The 17,487-nt window shown below is 33.8% G+C and overlaps 1 protein-coding gene across 1 annotated transcript in view; it reads left to right on the plus strand.

The window, feature by feature from the left end:
* LOC110377681 (irregular chiasm C-roughest protein) overlaps window positions 1-17,270 on the plus strand; it is an 84,845-nt gene extending 67,575 nt beyond the window's left edge. Inside the window, exons 11-22 of the mRNA XM_064042309.1 lie at window positions 515-648; window positions 4,017-4,140; window positions 9,307-9,452; window positions 9,819-9,972; window positions 11,359-11,597; window positions 12,159-12,329; window positions 12,721-12,836; window positions 13,301-13,455; window positions 14,564-14,752; window positions 15,130-15,236; window positions 15,599-15,701; window positions 16,741-17,270. Of these exons, the coding sequence (XP_063898379.1) occupies window positions 515-648; window positions 4,017-4,140; window positions 9,307-9,452; window positions 9,819-9,972; window positions 11,359-11,597; window positions 12,159-12,329; window positions 12,721-12,836; window positions 13,301-13,455; window positions 14,564-14,752; window positions 15,130-15,236; window positions 15,599-15,701; window positions 16,741-16,778 (1,676 nt within the window). The 3' untranslated portion in view covers window positions 16,779-17,270. The remainder of the gene's footprint in view (window positions 1-514; window positions 649-4,016; window positions 4,141-9,306; window positions 9,453-9,818; window positions 9,973-11,358; window positions 11,598-12,158; window positions 12,330-12,720; window positions 12,837-13,300; window positions 13,456-14,563; window positions 14,753-15,129; window positions 15,237-15,598; window positions 15,702-16,740) is intronic.
* Window positions 17,271-17,487: the final 217 nt, after the last annotated feature.

Raw genomic sequence — 17,487 nt, forward strand, 5'->3', positions numbered from 1 at the left:
AGTTAATAGCACTGAGGAGAAAGGTATGGAGACTTTACCGGGAAGTGGGAACAAATAAGACTTGAAATCTATTCTGTATTCTCAAAGTTAGTATCGGCATTTTACTGTTAGACTTTACTTCGTTTCAATTGAGCATAATGTTTTTTTTTCATGTGAGAGGTCAGTGTCCAGCAGTGGGACGATAGAAAGGTTGATAATGATGATGATGATATAGTCAAATCTGTAGAGTGTTTTTATGGCAAAATTGTTGCCGTGGACTGCAAAGAGGTTTTAGTTCATCATAATATTGATTTAAATACAGAGAAAACCATGAGGGACTTAAGGGAACTAGAAGTAGTTCTCTCAAGATCCAATAAAACTTCAGTTTCACACTCGACTCCAAAAAGCTTGGTCCTACATACAGCTAAAACTATAAAATCTTATAATCCCTATAACTATCTTCTAGGTCCTTCTTTTCTCCACCCAAATTTTGATCTAAATCAGTCCAAGTTATTTACAAGATTTGTGTTTGTAGATGCTCCAACCTTCAAAACGTTACCAAAGGATGTGGAAGCAGAAGTTGGCACAACTGTCACTCTGAGCTGTGACGTGGATGGCTACCCTCCACCGGAGATCAGGTGGCTTCATCATGAGGAAGACCAGATGATTGTGAGTAGTTGTTCATTTGTTTAGAATTAGTAGGATGATGGGTGACCCACTTTTTTCTGAGGTTTGAATGTCAAATGCATTCTTAAGGCTGACGTTGTTAATTTGAAAACTACTTCATATACGAAGCCTTCTTTTGCAAAAATATCTTTAGGTGTTAAGCTAGGACTAAGCTTTTTTTTCTTCTTCCTTTCGGTGTCCATTTATTTATCCACATTTACCACACATACATATCCACATTTTATTTTACATACATTTCTTACATACTTTGTAAAGTATCTTACAAAAATATTGATTCAAAAAGTACGGAGTAGTAAAACATATGTGATTCAGAGTCACTCCACAAAAATAACAAAAGAACCAAAAATCAAACAAAGGAATTCCCAATTATGACCGCAACAAATGCCAAAAATAACCGCCAAAAGTCTATTCGTCACGAATAATTATTTCATATTGACACAAAAACGTTGAAATCAATGACCGATCTGCCTTTTGTGAACAATTTTGTATCAAAACTAGTCGTATTCCCGCGGGTTTACCCACGTCCCATGGAAACTACTGCTCGCATCGGGATAAAATATAGCTCATGTTACTCGGGAAGAGTGTAGCTTTCTAACAGTACTCTAAGCTTTATCTACACAGAAGCTGTTGGTAAACCCTGTAATAAATAAACTGTTGAAAGAGGTTTCAAATCCATTCAGTAGTTTCGGAGCCTTGGGGGTACAAACAAACAAATGTTTCTTCTTTAATATGTTAGTATGTAAATGTTCACTATTTTACTGTTATTTCAGAATTATTGGTTATGCGGTAGTTATTGCGGCTTTCCATATGTACAAAAAATATTGAGTATTAATTAATTTTATAAAGTAATGTGAATTAATTTTACATTTATTTTGCCGGTTAATCAATTGCGAATCTTATTGTTGAATGTTAAAGTTGAATATAGGTTGATTGAAAAAAAAAAAAGATTTTAAAATCTATTATAAGCATGTAGGTACAGTAGGTATACATCAATTTATCGACTCAAGTTTCGGACAAATGATGATAATTTTTCGAATAAAAAAATGTATTTAACTTTTAAGTTTTCGAAACTGATTAAACTAGATCAATTTCGTCATTGAAAACTTACACAATACTTTAAAGTTTTTTGAAATAAACTTCTTTTCTTTATTTTAACATTTGTTTTTTTTATTTATTGTAATGACTTTAAATGTTTAGATTTAGATAAATGTATTTTTGCAAAAAAAAAAAATACTCTGACTTTACTCTTAGCAAATAAAAAAGGCACACACAGCAAAAAACGTTTTCACATAGGTAAAATTTTATTGTATTATTTTTCACACACAAAAAAAAATCGAATCCGAAAAATTAATAAAGTCCAAAAATAACTAAAACATTTTCAATTATTTGTCCAATATAAGGCAGAACAGTATCAATATCAAGAACTAATGGTTTTGCTCCAACAAAAGTTATTTCATTTTCTCTATTTACTTTGTGAACACGAATATCAGAATTTGTTTTCGTTAGAATCCTGTTAATAAAAATTCTGTTACTATTTTTGTGGCTCTGTTTCCATCGAATATATTTCCATTCGATAATTGAAGTTTGTAGAAAAATATATGACATTTTATTTTTGTTTTTGAAGCTGTAGTTGAAAGTCATAGTACATATAAATGTCATTTCATACTAAAATTACTGAATAAAGCTGTAATACACCTATTTAAATTAAACACTAGTTTTTACTCTCAGTAGCTTCCCTCGATTGAGATTAGTGCGTTCAAACAAATTCTTGAATTTTATAATATCAGTATAGATCTTGTGGGTAGAAAACCTTATTTTAATAAATCGGTTTTCTATTAATTCGTGGTGGCCTAGTGGGTAAAAGGACCAACCTCTCAAGTATGAGGGCGCGGGTTCGATCCCAGGTCAGGCAAGTACCAATGCAACTTTTCTAAGTTTGTATGTACTTTCTAAGTATATCTTAGACACCATTGACTGTGTTTCGGATGGCACGTTAAACTGTAGGTCCCGGCTGTCATTGAACATCCTTGGCAGTCGTTACGGGTAGTCAGAAGCCAGTAAGTCTGACACCAGTCTAACCAAGGGGTATCGGGTTGCCCGGATAACTGGGTTGAGGAGGTCAGATAGGCAGTCGCTTCTTGTAAAGCACTGGTACTCACCTGAATCCGGTTAGACTGGAAGCCGACCCCAACATGATTGGGAAAAAGGCTCGGAGGATGATGATGGTTTTCTATTAATTGAAAGTTTAAAAATGCTGGATATTTCTTCTATATTAGGTATTAACATATCATTATTACTCAAGACATGTAGCTTAATCAATGTAGCTTAATAAGTATCTACTTCTAGCTAATCATTCCAGACAAAAGATCTGTTGTCATAATAATAAATATCGAAAATGTCACGAATTCTTCTCGTAGGAGGACGAAAAGAATGACTTTTCGATAACAAACAAATCTAAAAATAAAAGTATTCTATCTATAAATCCAATAGTATCCCGAGGCACCTCATTATTGGCCATGGACAACAAAATGACTAGCGGAGGTGCCATAACAGAAAATCTCCTAAGAAAGTAGCGCGCCCAAATGCGGGGGACGAGGAACGGTACTGTCTTCGCCCTAACACGCCTTACTAGGACCCGACCATTTTTTGTAATACCAAAAATCGTTGACAGATGTCTTAAAGAACCCGACAGCTTGTTAGATCACTCGTAACTGATCGTTTAGGTAATGCTCTCCGTAGATTTGACCTAGAAGAAGGCGCCTGACCTACCTACATTATGGCATCTCCGCTCATCCTTCCTTACTCCGTATTACTGGCTGTTACTCATAACTTGGGCTGTGGGTGTCAAAGATGGCGACTTTATTACAATCTTGTCATATCTTGAAAATATGTACTAACAAGGCATGATGTGTCTGTTTTTGGAATTTAAGTCTTATTGTTTTGGATTTAATGGTTTGTTTTGTTTGTGTACTTGAATACAATGTATGATGCTATCTACTATTGTCTACTACTAGTACCTACTAGTGGTCCTTATTATCATGACTCTTAAGGCTACAAAAGAGGTCATTGTATCTATTTTTCGGAGGATTTTAGTGCATATTCCTGCCCAGCTTTATTCCAACTGTGTTGAATAATAACCTATGAGTAGTTTTCCAGACTAATTGGAAGGAGGTGACCTCCTCAACCCACTTATCTGAACAACCTGATCCCCTTATTGAAATTGGTTGTCAGACGTTCTGACTTTTGACTGCCCATACTTACATAGATGTACCTACAAATGACAGCTGGCACCCACAATGTTTTTATACAATATATGAATTATGTTATTAATCGATCGATTTTGTCCACAGAGGGTTGGAAGAACAGCTAACTTAACCCTGACATTGGACACACACACTTCAGGCCGATATCTTTGTAAAGCCAGCGTCGATGGATACCCTGAAATAGAGGCTGAAGCTTCAGTTTTTATCAAAGGTAAGAAAATGATTATTTATCACTAACTATTTCATCTGTTTTATGCACTGAATATCCGCATCCCTTGGGAACTACTTTGTGCACCCGGATAAAAGTATATAAGGTGTAGCCGACCTATCCAACACTGGAAAACAATATGTATTCTAATTAGAGCAAATAGTTCCTGAGATTAGCAAACAAATTCAGCATAATATTCTCTTTTACTCTCTATAAAATTAGCCAATTTAGCACCCAAAAATTAAAATATCCCAAAACCTTTTATGTGTTCACACGTAAAGCATACCTCTATATAATGTGGATTCAGCAGAAAGACAAACAAACTACAGCAGAATCAAAATAACAAGAAATAACTAACAGTGATTTCAAGAAAACGATTACCGGTAACATTCGTACCTCAAAGAAACTTATAATTGTTTAACTTGTAACAAAAGACATATGACATACCATTATTAGAAAACAATTGAACTTCACTAAATGACTTTTGCGAATCTGAAAGTTCCGAAGAAGGATCAATAACTACGGAGAATAACATAAGTAAAAGAATCGAAATCAAATTATGTGTATCAGTAACTATTAGTTGGAACCATGACCCATATAGCTTTCGTAAGGGTGCGTCCTAACTAAGGGTAAATGCTCATTCTGTCTTCATCTATATAATTATTTTAGAGAAAAATGTAATGAATTGCTCTGTTAACACAACATTAAAATAATTTGATAGAGAAATTATGCTTAAATACTGCAGAAGAATATTCTAGCTCTAGTTTTTTCTTCTGCTTTAAACGCGACCTAATCTTCAAACGACCCCTCCCACTGTGGGTGCAGTGTGAGGGAGTGTCAGAATCTTGTTGACAAAACCCACCATCTTCCTTCTGGAGCCCTTTATGTACCAGGGCCGCGGAAACTCTTTCGAACAATCCCGCAGCCCAGGCAGGCTTTAGCCCTGGAGAGCCCCACTGGGGTTTGATGATTCTCATTGAGGAGTGCGTGGAACAACGCGTGTCGTCTTTTTTGTCTTTTAGACGCACCCTATTAAAGAGCGCTGTTCCAAAAACTACCGAGTTTCTCATAAGTCATGTGAAGCCTATTTAATTTTCCTATAAACGTATAATAGAGTATTTCTATAGAATTCTACGTTCTTAGTACACTTGTGTGTAGTGGAACTAGTGTCAGTATTCCAAGGTTATGCGAAATTAAATGTCTGTCAGGTTTTCTTGGTAAAATGGTGACTATTATTCAGGGCATAGAATGAAATTTTGAAAAAAACAGAACACGATAAGGTCTTTCTTACATTTATATTGTCTAGCCAAATATAATCGCTGACTTTTCTATGGTAGTTTAAAAGTGCCTCTAACTAAATGATTTGATTTCTTTAGAAACTTTCCGCTTCGCACAATATAACTATGAATTGTCGCTTGCAGTAGGTATATTCGAACCAGGTAACCCTGTAGGGTAGGTAAGGACCTATCCATTGGCAAGACTGGTTTGCCCTCTATTTTATAAAAAAATAATATGATGTGGAAGGTACTTTCTCCAAGTAGCGAGCAAAACCGCAAGAAAAAGTAATGTCCCCAAACCCAAGTAACTATTAAGCTTATTAAATTTTCCTGCAAACATGTAATTGTATGGTTCTTTAGAAGTCTGGTTTCTGAGTAGATATTGTGGACTACTAGAATGCTTTCTTTCATAAAAAATAAATGAATTCCAGTCGGCTGGTACTTGAATAGAAGTTTCTAATGAAGTGTATCATGTATATACTCTCTTTAGTTAGTTTCTTTATTAAGAAATTGTATTTTGTATTGAGATCAAAGCTAGTGAGTAAAAAGTGCAATTGTTATTGAAATTGTAACATATACTTAGTTTACGATATATTTATTTAGTTGTGAACCTATCTGAATTCATAATTGAGAATATCGTTTTTAAATAATCACGAATCAACGGTTTGTCGACTGTTTATGTTTTGGTTATCTTTATAATAGTTACTTGGTGTAAGTCATCCTTACTCAGAAATTTAATAATCATTTAGAATCATCAGTTAGTAGGTACCTTAAAAACATAAAAAACATGAATATGTTTTAATTTTCATTAATTTTAGCCTTATTAAGCTAAGCCTTTAATAAACTTTCACAGAATTATAAAATCTCTAAATAGGATACCGACCTAAGTTTTATTCATTTCAAATGAATGACACTCGAGAGACTAATGTAATTACAAATTAAATAAATTATTGCAGTCTAATATACATTTAAGACTTATTTTCACGTACCTACGTTTATTTTAACAAACTTCTAAATCTACTTAATAATTATTTAAATTAACGTAGCCGTACAAAATATCTAATTACTTAAACTTAACACTCACATTTGGAAATGTGAATAGAATTTATTTTATCTAATTCTGAAAACCTAATTTTTCATTAAGATAATTAAAATTTATTTGAGTGCCTAACTACTGTGTGAAATGTAAATTAATTTTAGTTTATGCCTGTCTGTAACCAATTTAAATAGTTAGGCTAGAATAATTATTACATTTGTATAGTTTTCATTTATTTAATATCTTTATTTATTAATGATCTTAATATTATAAAGTAAAAGACTTTGTTTCTATGACTGTTTGCTTAAACGTTGTGATCTCAGAAACGTCCATTTTGAAAATTTCTTTAAATTTTATAGAGGTATAGCCTATTGTTATTTACTTGTAAATAATTAAGAAAAAAATCAGAATACATGAAATAAAGGCGAGTATTAGGTACTTTAACTTCAAAGTTTTACATTTAATGACGACCAAATAATATACAACTCTACATACATAAATAAAGACTTTTACACTAATGACGTATTCTGAAACTACAAATTACTTCATAATAACAAGTCTTGGACGAAATAACCTTATTCATACGAGTATAATAGTAGCTGAACAATAGCTGAAATTTTGACTTCATACAATCTAGTTCGTACCAAGCACTAGCTATTTTACGTGGCGTGGCCTTCATTTTTCTGTACCTAGGTTTCGAAAGTAAAGGTGAAGAGTATCTATGGACCTACCGAATCAAGGTTATGGAAATATAGACAAAAATAAAAGAGTAAATAAAAAATTAACTGTGTTAGAGAATTTTGTGAAAAAGAGTAGGATTACCTACTTCACTTTACACCGTACTCATATAATTAAAGGTATCCCTGTATCGTACTTTAACAGAACTTTCACACTAGCAAATTTCTTTGCGCATATGTGCTCGGTTTTGATACCTTTAATGAAAAAACTTGTCGCGCCGTTTTTGGTGTCATCTTTCGTTCTATTAATTGTCGCTCGTGTATGCACGACACGGTCGAAAACCCCTTGGAAAATCTAATAGTGTAAAAACGATCTAAAAATGTAACAAACCAACTTACAAACTTCTACAACATTAGTTACTCTTTGTAATTTTAATCACTGTTATAAGTAGAACAGCCAAACTAGGTTACGAACAAAGGGGCTAACCCTGAAACGCTCGTACCACAGAGGAACGAAACCTAGCGGAGATGCCATAATGGAAAATCTAAGAAAGTAGCGAGCCAAAATGCGAGGGACGAGGAAACGTTACTGTCACCTTCTTTGAAACAAGCCCATTTTTTTATAATCCCAAAAATAGTTGACAGATGTCCCAAAGAACCAGAACACGTCATTGGTTTACTCGTAACTGATCGTGATTTTTGCCATGCCCACCGTACCTATTTGACCTAATAGAAGGCGCCTGACCTACATGCATTATGGTATCTCTGCTAACCTTTCCTTACTCCGTGCTTGGTACTCAATCCAAACTTGATATGCATAATGAAGTAGACGTATTATGTTTGTATGTAAATAGAGTTTCTGGAGCAAATTGACGTTGTATTCTATGTATTAATAGTGTGAATGTCAATTAAATCCGACTAATTTGATGACATAGCTGGGTAATGGAATCAATGGATTAATCAATAGTCATACCATGGTTGTGCAGCGTTAAGACAGTTATTATGATGGTGAATGAGGGGCTCGTGGCTAAGTAGAAGCCACAGGGACGATCGATGATAAGGTAAAGCAGTGCTTGCCACGATCGGTACGTGGCCATCTTGTCATGACAAGTTCCTCCGTGTTACGGAAAGCATGTTAAATTGGTGGGTCCTAGCTATCATTTGGAACATCTTTGGCAGTCGTTACGGGTAGACAGAAGCCAGAAACTCTGACATCCAATTTCTTAAAGGGGTATAGGGTTGCCTGGATAACTGGGTGGAGGAGGTCGCTCAGTATAAAACACTGGTAATCAGCTGCATCCAGTTATGACTGGAAGCCGACCGCAACATAATTTGTTAAAGGCCAGGTTAATGATGATAGTTAAATAACACAATAGCAATAAATTTCAAAGTTAATCTTAAAAAGCAAATTTTAAAAAATCATCATCTTTTAAAATAAATTTCTTCATTACAACAAGCCTTAGGCTAACGTCACCGACCATATTAATAAACCATAAGTACTATAAACGATATAGTAGCAACTTAGAGTCATTAAAACGAACATTATGACCACACGCGTAGTTTATGATATGTATATGACCATATACGTTATAGACCAATTTGTAATTATGGCGTCTAATATTAATGCTTTTGAAATCTTGATCTATATAGCAACGTATGAATTATTGGTTTAGGTTAAAACGTGCTTAAATTATTAATTATTGCTAATTTGTCTGTCTATCTGTTAATTGATCATCATTGTCTTTTACCTATTCGAATTAGAAAGGTCATAATCACACTAATATTATAAAATCGATAGATAGATCTGTTAATTCAACTAGGCTAAATAGTGGAACGGAAGAAACTTGGCAGTGTAACTTATAGATCAGTCAAAATAATATATACTTGTTTTTTTTTCGTATATTCTATTTTTTTATATCATACATTTCTGAATCGCTCAATCCTTCTCCGTGTGAGAGGAGGCCTGTGCCTAGCAGTGGGACGATAAAAAGGCTGTAACGTAATATATTTTTGAAGGCTTCTTGACTCTGAAAATACTGTTCAGCAGTCGATTTGAAAAAACATTTCTCTATTCCTAGTTGATATAGAACTATATTTTATCCGAGTACAGGACGTAATTTCCCCGAGATGCAGGTAAAACAGGTTGCTACCGATATACTAACATTAATTTTCTTTGCAGGTCCACCAAAGATCATTTCAAACCAGACACAGTTTGGGTCACAAGGCGACACGGTGAACATCGAGTGTGCAGCATTTGCAGTGCCTAGGATAGACAACATCATCTGGACTTTTGATGGCAAAGAAATTGATGCTATACATGATCAGGTAATGTGGTTTTGACATAAGGAATAAACATATACGTATTTGAAGGATAAACAGAAGTAATCGTTATGAAATAAAACTAATTGCCAGTCCTATTAATGTTCGATAAGTTTGAATATATTATGTAATTTGAACATAAGATTAAAATATTTTTACAAATAAAATAAAACCGACTTGAATACAAATACCTGAAACTTAATCCTAAAACTCACAAATTAATACTGTGCTGAAAACCTCATCAAAATCGGTTCAACCAAACGTGAGGTCAAACTGAGAATCAAATTTATTGAAGTCGGTTAAAAGTCGCACAAAAAATCCATCAGTAACCAACCAAAGCATTATCAATTAACAATAACCCTCTCTACACAGGACTATGCATTCCTAGAAGAGCTACAAACAGGAGGAGTGGTGAACTCGACTCTAATCATTCGAGAGAGCCAGTCTAAACATTTTGGGGTCTACAAATGCAACGTATCTAACGATTATGGGAGCGATACTATGGAAATTGTATTAAGACCTAACAGTAAGTAAAATAAAATTTCGAGTTTTTTACATAGCCCTTTTTTATCAGAAAAAGTTATTCTTGATGCTTGCAGTACCTAATAAATTTTGAATTATAAGAGGAATATCATAATTATTTGTACCAGAAAAACAGCAAAATGTAAGTTAAACCCTCCCAGATAAATATTTCAGAAGATTATGCCTCAATAAAATTGCCGTACCCTCCAAGTATGTCAGCAATATCCAAGGTTCAAAGAATGTCTCTCAAAACATCGTACTCAACAATTTTATCTTTCAATACCTTTTGCGTTATCTGTAGACATAACCCGTCTTCGAGTGAGGTATCTTTCTTGTTATTTTAGGTTCAAAAGTTTACTTCCACCAATATCTCGTGTTACCTTGTTTTCAGTACCATTCCTCATATTTCGAACATTACTATTTGTTTTATCCTCATCTAAGTCTGGATTAGGATTTGAAAAAATATTGTTGTATTTTTTCTTTGGTCTTAAAATATGATGAGGGTCGTCATTACAGCCATTGTTTTTTATTAAGTATTTTATGACAGCTTCTTTACGAGTTTCGACTTTACGACTGTTCGTTGCGAGAAAATTGAAAAAAAGGATAATCTTCGGTTTGATGGCCTTTAAAGACCTGTAATTTGCTTCAGAAATTAACTTTATAGTTTTTATATTAGATCGAAACATTTTTGATGGGAGATAAAAGTTAGAGGATTCAAATGGAGTAATCTGAGTTTTTATCTTATTATTACATTCTTGCTTTAATTTTAAGTAATATTAGAAGTATATCGTCTTCAGTTTTTTTATGTTTGAACGTATAAGTCATAAAACGTGTTTTAGATCGAATCTCTCAGATACTTGGTTCTATATCTTCCTGTTATTCATTCCCAAAATTCGTTAACAGCTACCATCCCATCGGTAGAGGACATCACTATTATTCTCCCAGCTGACAGACCCGCTATTACAGTTTCAACGGCCGTGTATTATCGTAAATGTATCGCCATTTTGACTTTATAACCCTCACATAACAGTTACTATAGCTCATCCATCTTCGGTCTTTACAAAATACCTTTTTTTAGAAACCGTTCACGCTAGATTGCTTTTAGGCTTTTGTGCTTCGATCAATTTTGATCGAGGGTCCTAGACTCAAATTTTGTCTTGTCTGAGACTGGAAAACATGAAATTTATTTTGATTGATGCTGTGTTTTTGATATTTATTTTTACGCTATTCAATTTTCGAAAAAAAAACTCGTTTTATGAGAATGTGCAATTTTTACGCTATCCTTTATTTGGGGAAAAAATACTCATTTTATAGATGTGTCATACTGAAATTATTTCTTTAACCTTTTGCTATGTACCTAAAGCCAACTTATTTGATATGTTTGTTTTAGAAACATTCCCACTCCTCTTAATATTGTTCGGAGTAACATCAGGAACCATAATGGTAGCCGCAGTGATAATGCTAGTAATACTATGTCAAAGAAAGCAGAGAAAGAACAAACAGACACAAGTAGCTGAAAAACCAGATGTGACAGTAACTGCTGAAGAATTGTATAAAGAAAATGATAGAAATTCTAATATAAGTGATCTAAAACTAGAATTGAGACAAGCAAATGGCAGCTGTGAGATTGTAAGTATAAATGTTACGTTTGAAATTGTAGATTTGAGTGAAGATAAGTTTGAAGCTAAATAGGTATTTGTATTCAGAGATAACGATTCTGATACTGTTGTTATTAAAGGTTAGGTTCTACGAATTATCCAATTTAACACCTTTGAAGTTAGACGTTTGCTAGAAATTGATACTGAATATTGATAGTATAAGATAACGGTATACGATTTGTTTGGATTTGATCAAAATGTTTTAATTATAACCATCACCTATCAATACTCTGATATCTGGTGAAAGGCGGGAGTTTTGGAGGCTGTCTTTAAATTTGACCTTCAAAAAGATTTTCAGCCTACTTTGAATAAATGACGATTTATCTTTAATCTTTATCTGAGATATTTTGAGTCCTAAGCTATACAATTTTGAGTAATAATTTTTGCACTAATCATTTTAATTTTAACCAAACAGATTTCTAGTAATATCGTCCCATTATAGATAGTTTTATGTCTTACTCAATTAATCTACACCACATCCTCTCACGCACTTCCTTCATAACACATCCATATAAACTTCATTTTTTCCCAGGACTATTCAAACACTGGATCGGACAGCACACTATGTTCGAACGCTAAACTTGGCAGTGGCATTCCATTGGCTGGGACAGTACCTCTATCATCTATAAACCAGACTAGTACATATCAGCCTTATAGATATAGTAATGACTATACGGATCCTGCTTACGCCGATTGTTATAAGGTAATGGAATTTGAAATGCGAATCTATATTCTATTCCATATATTGTGTTATCTTGGAACGTGGATAGATTGATGTACATGCTTGTCTGTTTATGGATTGGTTTATTTGTAAAAGTTTTTTGTATATGATTGTGTCAGTTGGCAGTCCTTTTAAACTTGTTAAATTAATGGTTTAATTAATCTATCTTTGAAAAGGCATAGGATATCCTTAGTCAACGGCATTAATTTTATCCAATATTATTATCGTAACTTCAGTAATTGTATTGGCTAGGATTGATTTTATCGTACAAATGCTTATTTGAACTCTTCAAACGCTAAGAAATTTTATAGTCAAAAACTTTACTTACGGCTTTGAAATGATGTGAAAATCTAATTCTTTCGTTTATTTTTAGGTGAATGGTTTTAGCAATGGTTACCAAACATACGTGCATTATGGTCACGACTATACCCCGGGATCTTTGAGGGTACAGTCACCGACTATGAGCAGTGACAAATTAACTCCTAATAGGTGAGTCTAGTACCTATTTCGATGATTAGTTAGGTACTAATTTTAGTTGTAACAAATTATTTGAGAAAGTCTAAGCTTATTTTCCACTGTCATAATGGTTGCACCTGCTTACACTAAGGGTCTTTTTATTCTTGCCCACTAAATAACCTGCGTAACAAGAACAATTAACACCTATATGTATATTTAACTCTAGAGTATGTATTATGTACCTTTTATTTTTCCTCTGCCTTCCATTTTGAAGTTCCAACTGAAGTTTACAAAACGTTTTTTTCTGAAATCGAAAGATTTTACATAGCATTTTATTATATCATGGCTCACACAAGCATTTTATTATATCATGGCTCAGTTTTTCTAAGCGTGGCTCATTCCAAGTAACCAAAAATCCTGTCGCACGGTTTCAGGTAGTTTGTCAATTATTTAGAGTTTAAGAAAAAGAATCATCAATATTTTTTTGTTTTCCATAGGTCTATAAACGGCAGTCTACCAAGAAGTGTAGACACACCGTCTACCGTCCAGTTCAATACTGGCAACGGTTCGCAGAATAACTCATTACAAAGAAAACAGAAGAGACAAGACAGCAGTAATGCGCTGAACAATCTTGGACTTCCTACTACTGAGGGTGAGTGTAGACTTAAGTTTGATAATGATGATGCCAGGCCGATAATCAGCCACGGCACCTGTTATTTCTGAGGAGATCGGCCAGCTGCGCAGAACATAATTGTCTACAGTACAGAGCAAAAGTATTTACGCGGATACAGGTGCACTGTCTATTTCTTTCCTCACTCTCTCAAACCGATTGGATGGCAATAATATTGTGATAAGCTTTAGTATGTTTATAGCTGTTATGTTATTTCACGCACATTTTGCGAGTACCTTCCACTTTCCGTCACAGGAGTAAATAGAAGCATATTTCTCAGGATCTAGATCTATCTGAATAATGAATTTCATTTAAATCGGTTTAGTAGTTTTGACGTGAAAACTCAATAATAGGCAGTGTTACTTTTATTATCTTTTGCATTAGTAAATACTTTTATGCATAAAAAAAATATTTACTTTTGTTTTGGTTTCTGTACTTTCTGTGTTTTTCACAACGAAGCCTTAAACTATACATTTACTATATCAAAGAACATACATACCCAATACCCTTTGACATAGCTACTAGCTACTCTTTGTACCGTGCGTTCCGAAGTAATACTCAAAAGGAAAGGAGAAATCGCTTGTAAAATATGTCAAACATACATACACGGTATTTTATAAAATTTTCCTTTTAACGTTTCAAACGAAATTCGTTTGGAAAATTGAAAGTTTTATTTTCATCTTGTTTGTGAATATTTTTGTTTGCTCTTTTTAATTTTTGTTCAAGACTAATCGTGGAAAAGTAAATGATGAATAGTTAGAGGGTCAACATTGAACCTTAATAAAGTAAATAAGCCTTTTGTCACAACTATGTTAGGGTCGGCTCCCAGTCTAATAGGATGCCGCTGAGAACCAGAGTTTACAAGGAGCCTAAAAGACTGCCTGTCTGACCTCCTCACCCCAGTAATCCGGGCAACCCAATACCTCTTAGTACGACTGGCGTCAGACTCACTGGCTTCTGACTACCCGTAACAACTGCCAATGATGTTAAGTGACAGTCGAGACCTACAGTTCAACGTGCCCTCCGTAACACAGTCATTGGTGTCACTAATATCTTCTTCGAAAATCTTAAGCCTAAACTTTTTCCCCAGTGAGCCGAGTACCAAACGGTGGTATAATCCACGGCGTCGACGTGAGATACGCAGCAACCTACGGCAACCCGCATCTACGGACGGGCGGCGGTCTAGGGTTCGCTAATACGGTGAACACTGCAAAACCCGCGTCGACGCCCGCGCCGCCTCCTTATTCGTCTGTTAGAAGTTCTGTCATTTTGCCTTCAGGTGAGGAATATGCACCATATTTTTTACGTTAAATTATCTTTTGATAGTAAAATTATATAAAGGAAAATAAAAACATAAGAAAGAATATGTTAGGTGAATAATTGTGTTGTTTAAGAAAATCTTTTTCTAAGCGATTTAAGAGCGTTACGATTAACGATTTAAGGTTCGAGTACTGATATTTTATCAATATACGTCAATATACCACGCACATAGTTTATGTATGCGTAAGCTCGAGAGCGATTGGTAGAGGTCGAATCGCGCACACATACAAAGACAGTGTGCATTTACACACACAGCCATTGGCTCACCAGCTTTCGTTTCGTAAAAAGCATTACCTACCAATATTCTAGCTAAAACCCACGCTATTATTACAACAGGCAACTCATCCCACTCGATAACGTCACCAACCAGCCTGGCGTCACCACAGTGCGCCACCAGTCCCATCACCACGTCAACCATGTCGACTGATAGTGCGCAACCACCAGTGAGTTTACTGTTGTTATTTTAATTTTTTTAAAATTTTCACTTTTATAAAGTTTTAATTTTTGTAATATAAAAAAAATCGCTTTTTTTTTCAAAATAATTTAAATTTCCTACACTAACTTTTTACTTCAACACTTTTTGAAGTGTTATGAATAAAAATTAACGTGGTAAAAAAATAATTTCATCGTTAAGTTGAAAGGTTAATTTAAAATTGTTTGTATTTAACACGTTGAACCCGACAAATAATAGCTTTTCTATTGTGTCTGAGATCAATAGCAACTTCTTTCAAAGACTTACGTTTTAGATTAAACTTTATTCACGTTTGTTTTTTTCTGTTGATTAATTTATTTATTTTTGTAACAGGTCGGTGTAGCAACATCTTCAGCGACACCACAATCGCCGAGTGCACATTACATCTTGGCGCCATCAAATAGGACTATTAGTAATGCCACTGTTACCAAAAAAGGTAAGAACTTCTTCATAACCTCACCATTTATAACAGCACACCATCATCTGCCTAGCCTTTACCCAATTATGCAGGCGTCGACTTTCAGTCTAACCAGATGCAGCTAGCAGTGTTTCACACGGAGTGACTGAATGTGTGACCTCGTCATCTATAACAGTATAAAGACAGCATACATTTTTTTATTTAAAACACGCTGTAGGTATAAAAATATTCAATAGTTTAGATGTTATCACTATATATTTAACAAAATCTTCTGATGCGTATGACTTCTGTTCGCTGCAAACTAAAGCTACTTAGGTACTGCACGGATTTTCATGCAGCTTTTAAAATAGAAAAAAGTAACACATAGGATAGATTTAGTATAGGTACACGTACAGGACGTAGCCTTTCTCTTTAAACTATGTCATATTTAGGTACCTATACATTTTTATTTACATTCAACAAAAACATAAATTCACCAACATAATCCTGCATCTTCGGCTTACATCATTGAAAACGTGCACCATTTTAACTATTAAAGAGAATTCGGTATTACAATTTCAGTGGTCCGGAAATCGAATGCGATAAATATATCATGCGATGTCAAACGGGTAAATAATTCACACTATGTTGAAAACGGTGCACTAAATCATGTATGTTACTTTGAAAACCTCTAACTGAGAGGAATAGAAAGCCTTTTATAGAAATATTAGATGTATTCCATGTTTTTTTGGGGCCTTCTTTGTGCAATTCAGTGGAAACTACAGTTTTAAATGTAAATTAACACAACTAACAATTTAAACTGTTCAACCATCCTGTCGTAATACGTGATAGTCATAAGTAAATAAGAAAATCGTTAATCTCATCCGTGATACCTTATTATAAAACGTGGACTGATAAAAGACTCGAAAAGTACACGCGCGTTGAAGAAAGTTAAATGTATAAATATAAAAAATAACCTAGCACTAAATTCTGTATTTTTAAAACCACTTTTTGTAATAAGGTGGCTGATATGAGGACCCTTAACTCGACCTAAAAATAACCATATTCTTCTTTACAGGTAATGGGCACCAAACACCATTAGCGACCCACGTATAAGTTAAGTTTCAACGTTTTTCTATAAAAGACTTTGGATGAATTTACTAAGCAAAGACTTTGTGCATCTGTGTACTATAGTTATTTTTTATTTAATTTTAATTTAGACGTATTTTCCTCCGGTCATTTCTACGGTCAAATTAAAGGAATATAATCAATTTAAAAAAAAAACTTTTGTAATTTATAACAGTTTTTGTTCAAGCATTTTTTTATTTTGTAAATTTTAAAAATTAAAATGTATACTTGAAAAAAAAAGGAAAATGTTTGAATAAAAACTGGGAATTTTTGAGTCGTAAATAGCATATTAGTGTTCAAAAAACTAGGTTTATAGAAAACATAGAATACCATTTAAATGTTTCTTGTCAACCGAATTAAGGAATAATTGATCGGTTATTTCTACCATGATGTAAACCCTATTGTGTATATTTTATAGGTAATTTTATTTAATCAAAATTTTTCACACTGAGTTGGCAACTGTTTTTTTAACAAACATATTTTGTTGATATAAATCAAATATAGTTTCAAAAACCATGAGATTTTTTATTGGCTAAGAACTATATACATATGTATTACCAAGTAAATCAAAAATTGTCTGTTAATAAAATAGGGCCACTCAGTATAAAACCTTTTAGTCAATTCTTTGAAAGTTGTTAAAAAAATGAAAATTTTTCGTCAATTTCGTATAACCCGACTGAGACTGGTCTTGTTACTA

The sequence above is a fragment of the Helicoverpa armigera genome, chromosome 28, assembly GCF_030705265.1.
Source record: "Helicoverpa armigera isolate CAAS_96S chromosome 28, ASM3070526v1, whole genome shotgun sequence".
NCBI classification, from domain to species: Eukaryota; Metazoa; Arthropoda; class Insecta; order Lepidoptera; family Noctuidae; genus Helicoverpa; species Helicoverpa armigera.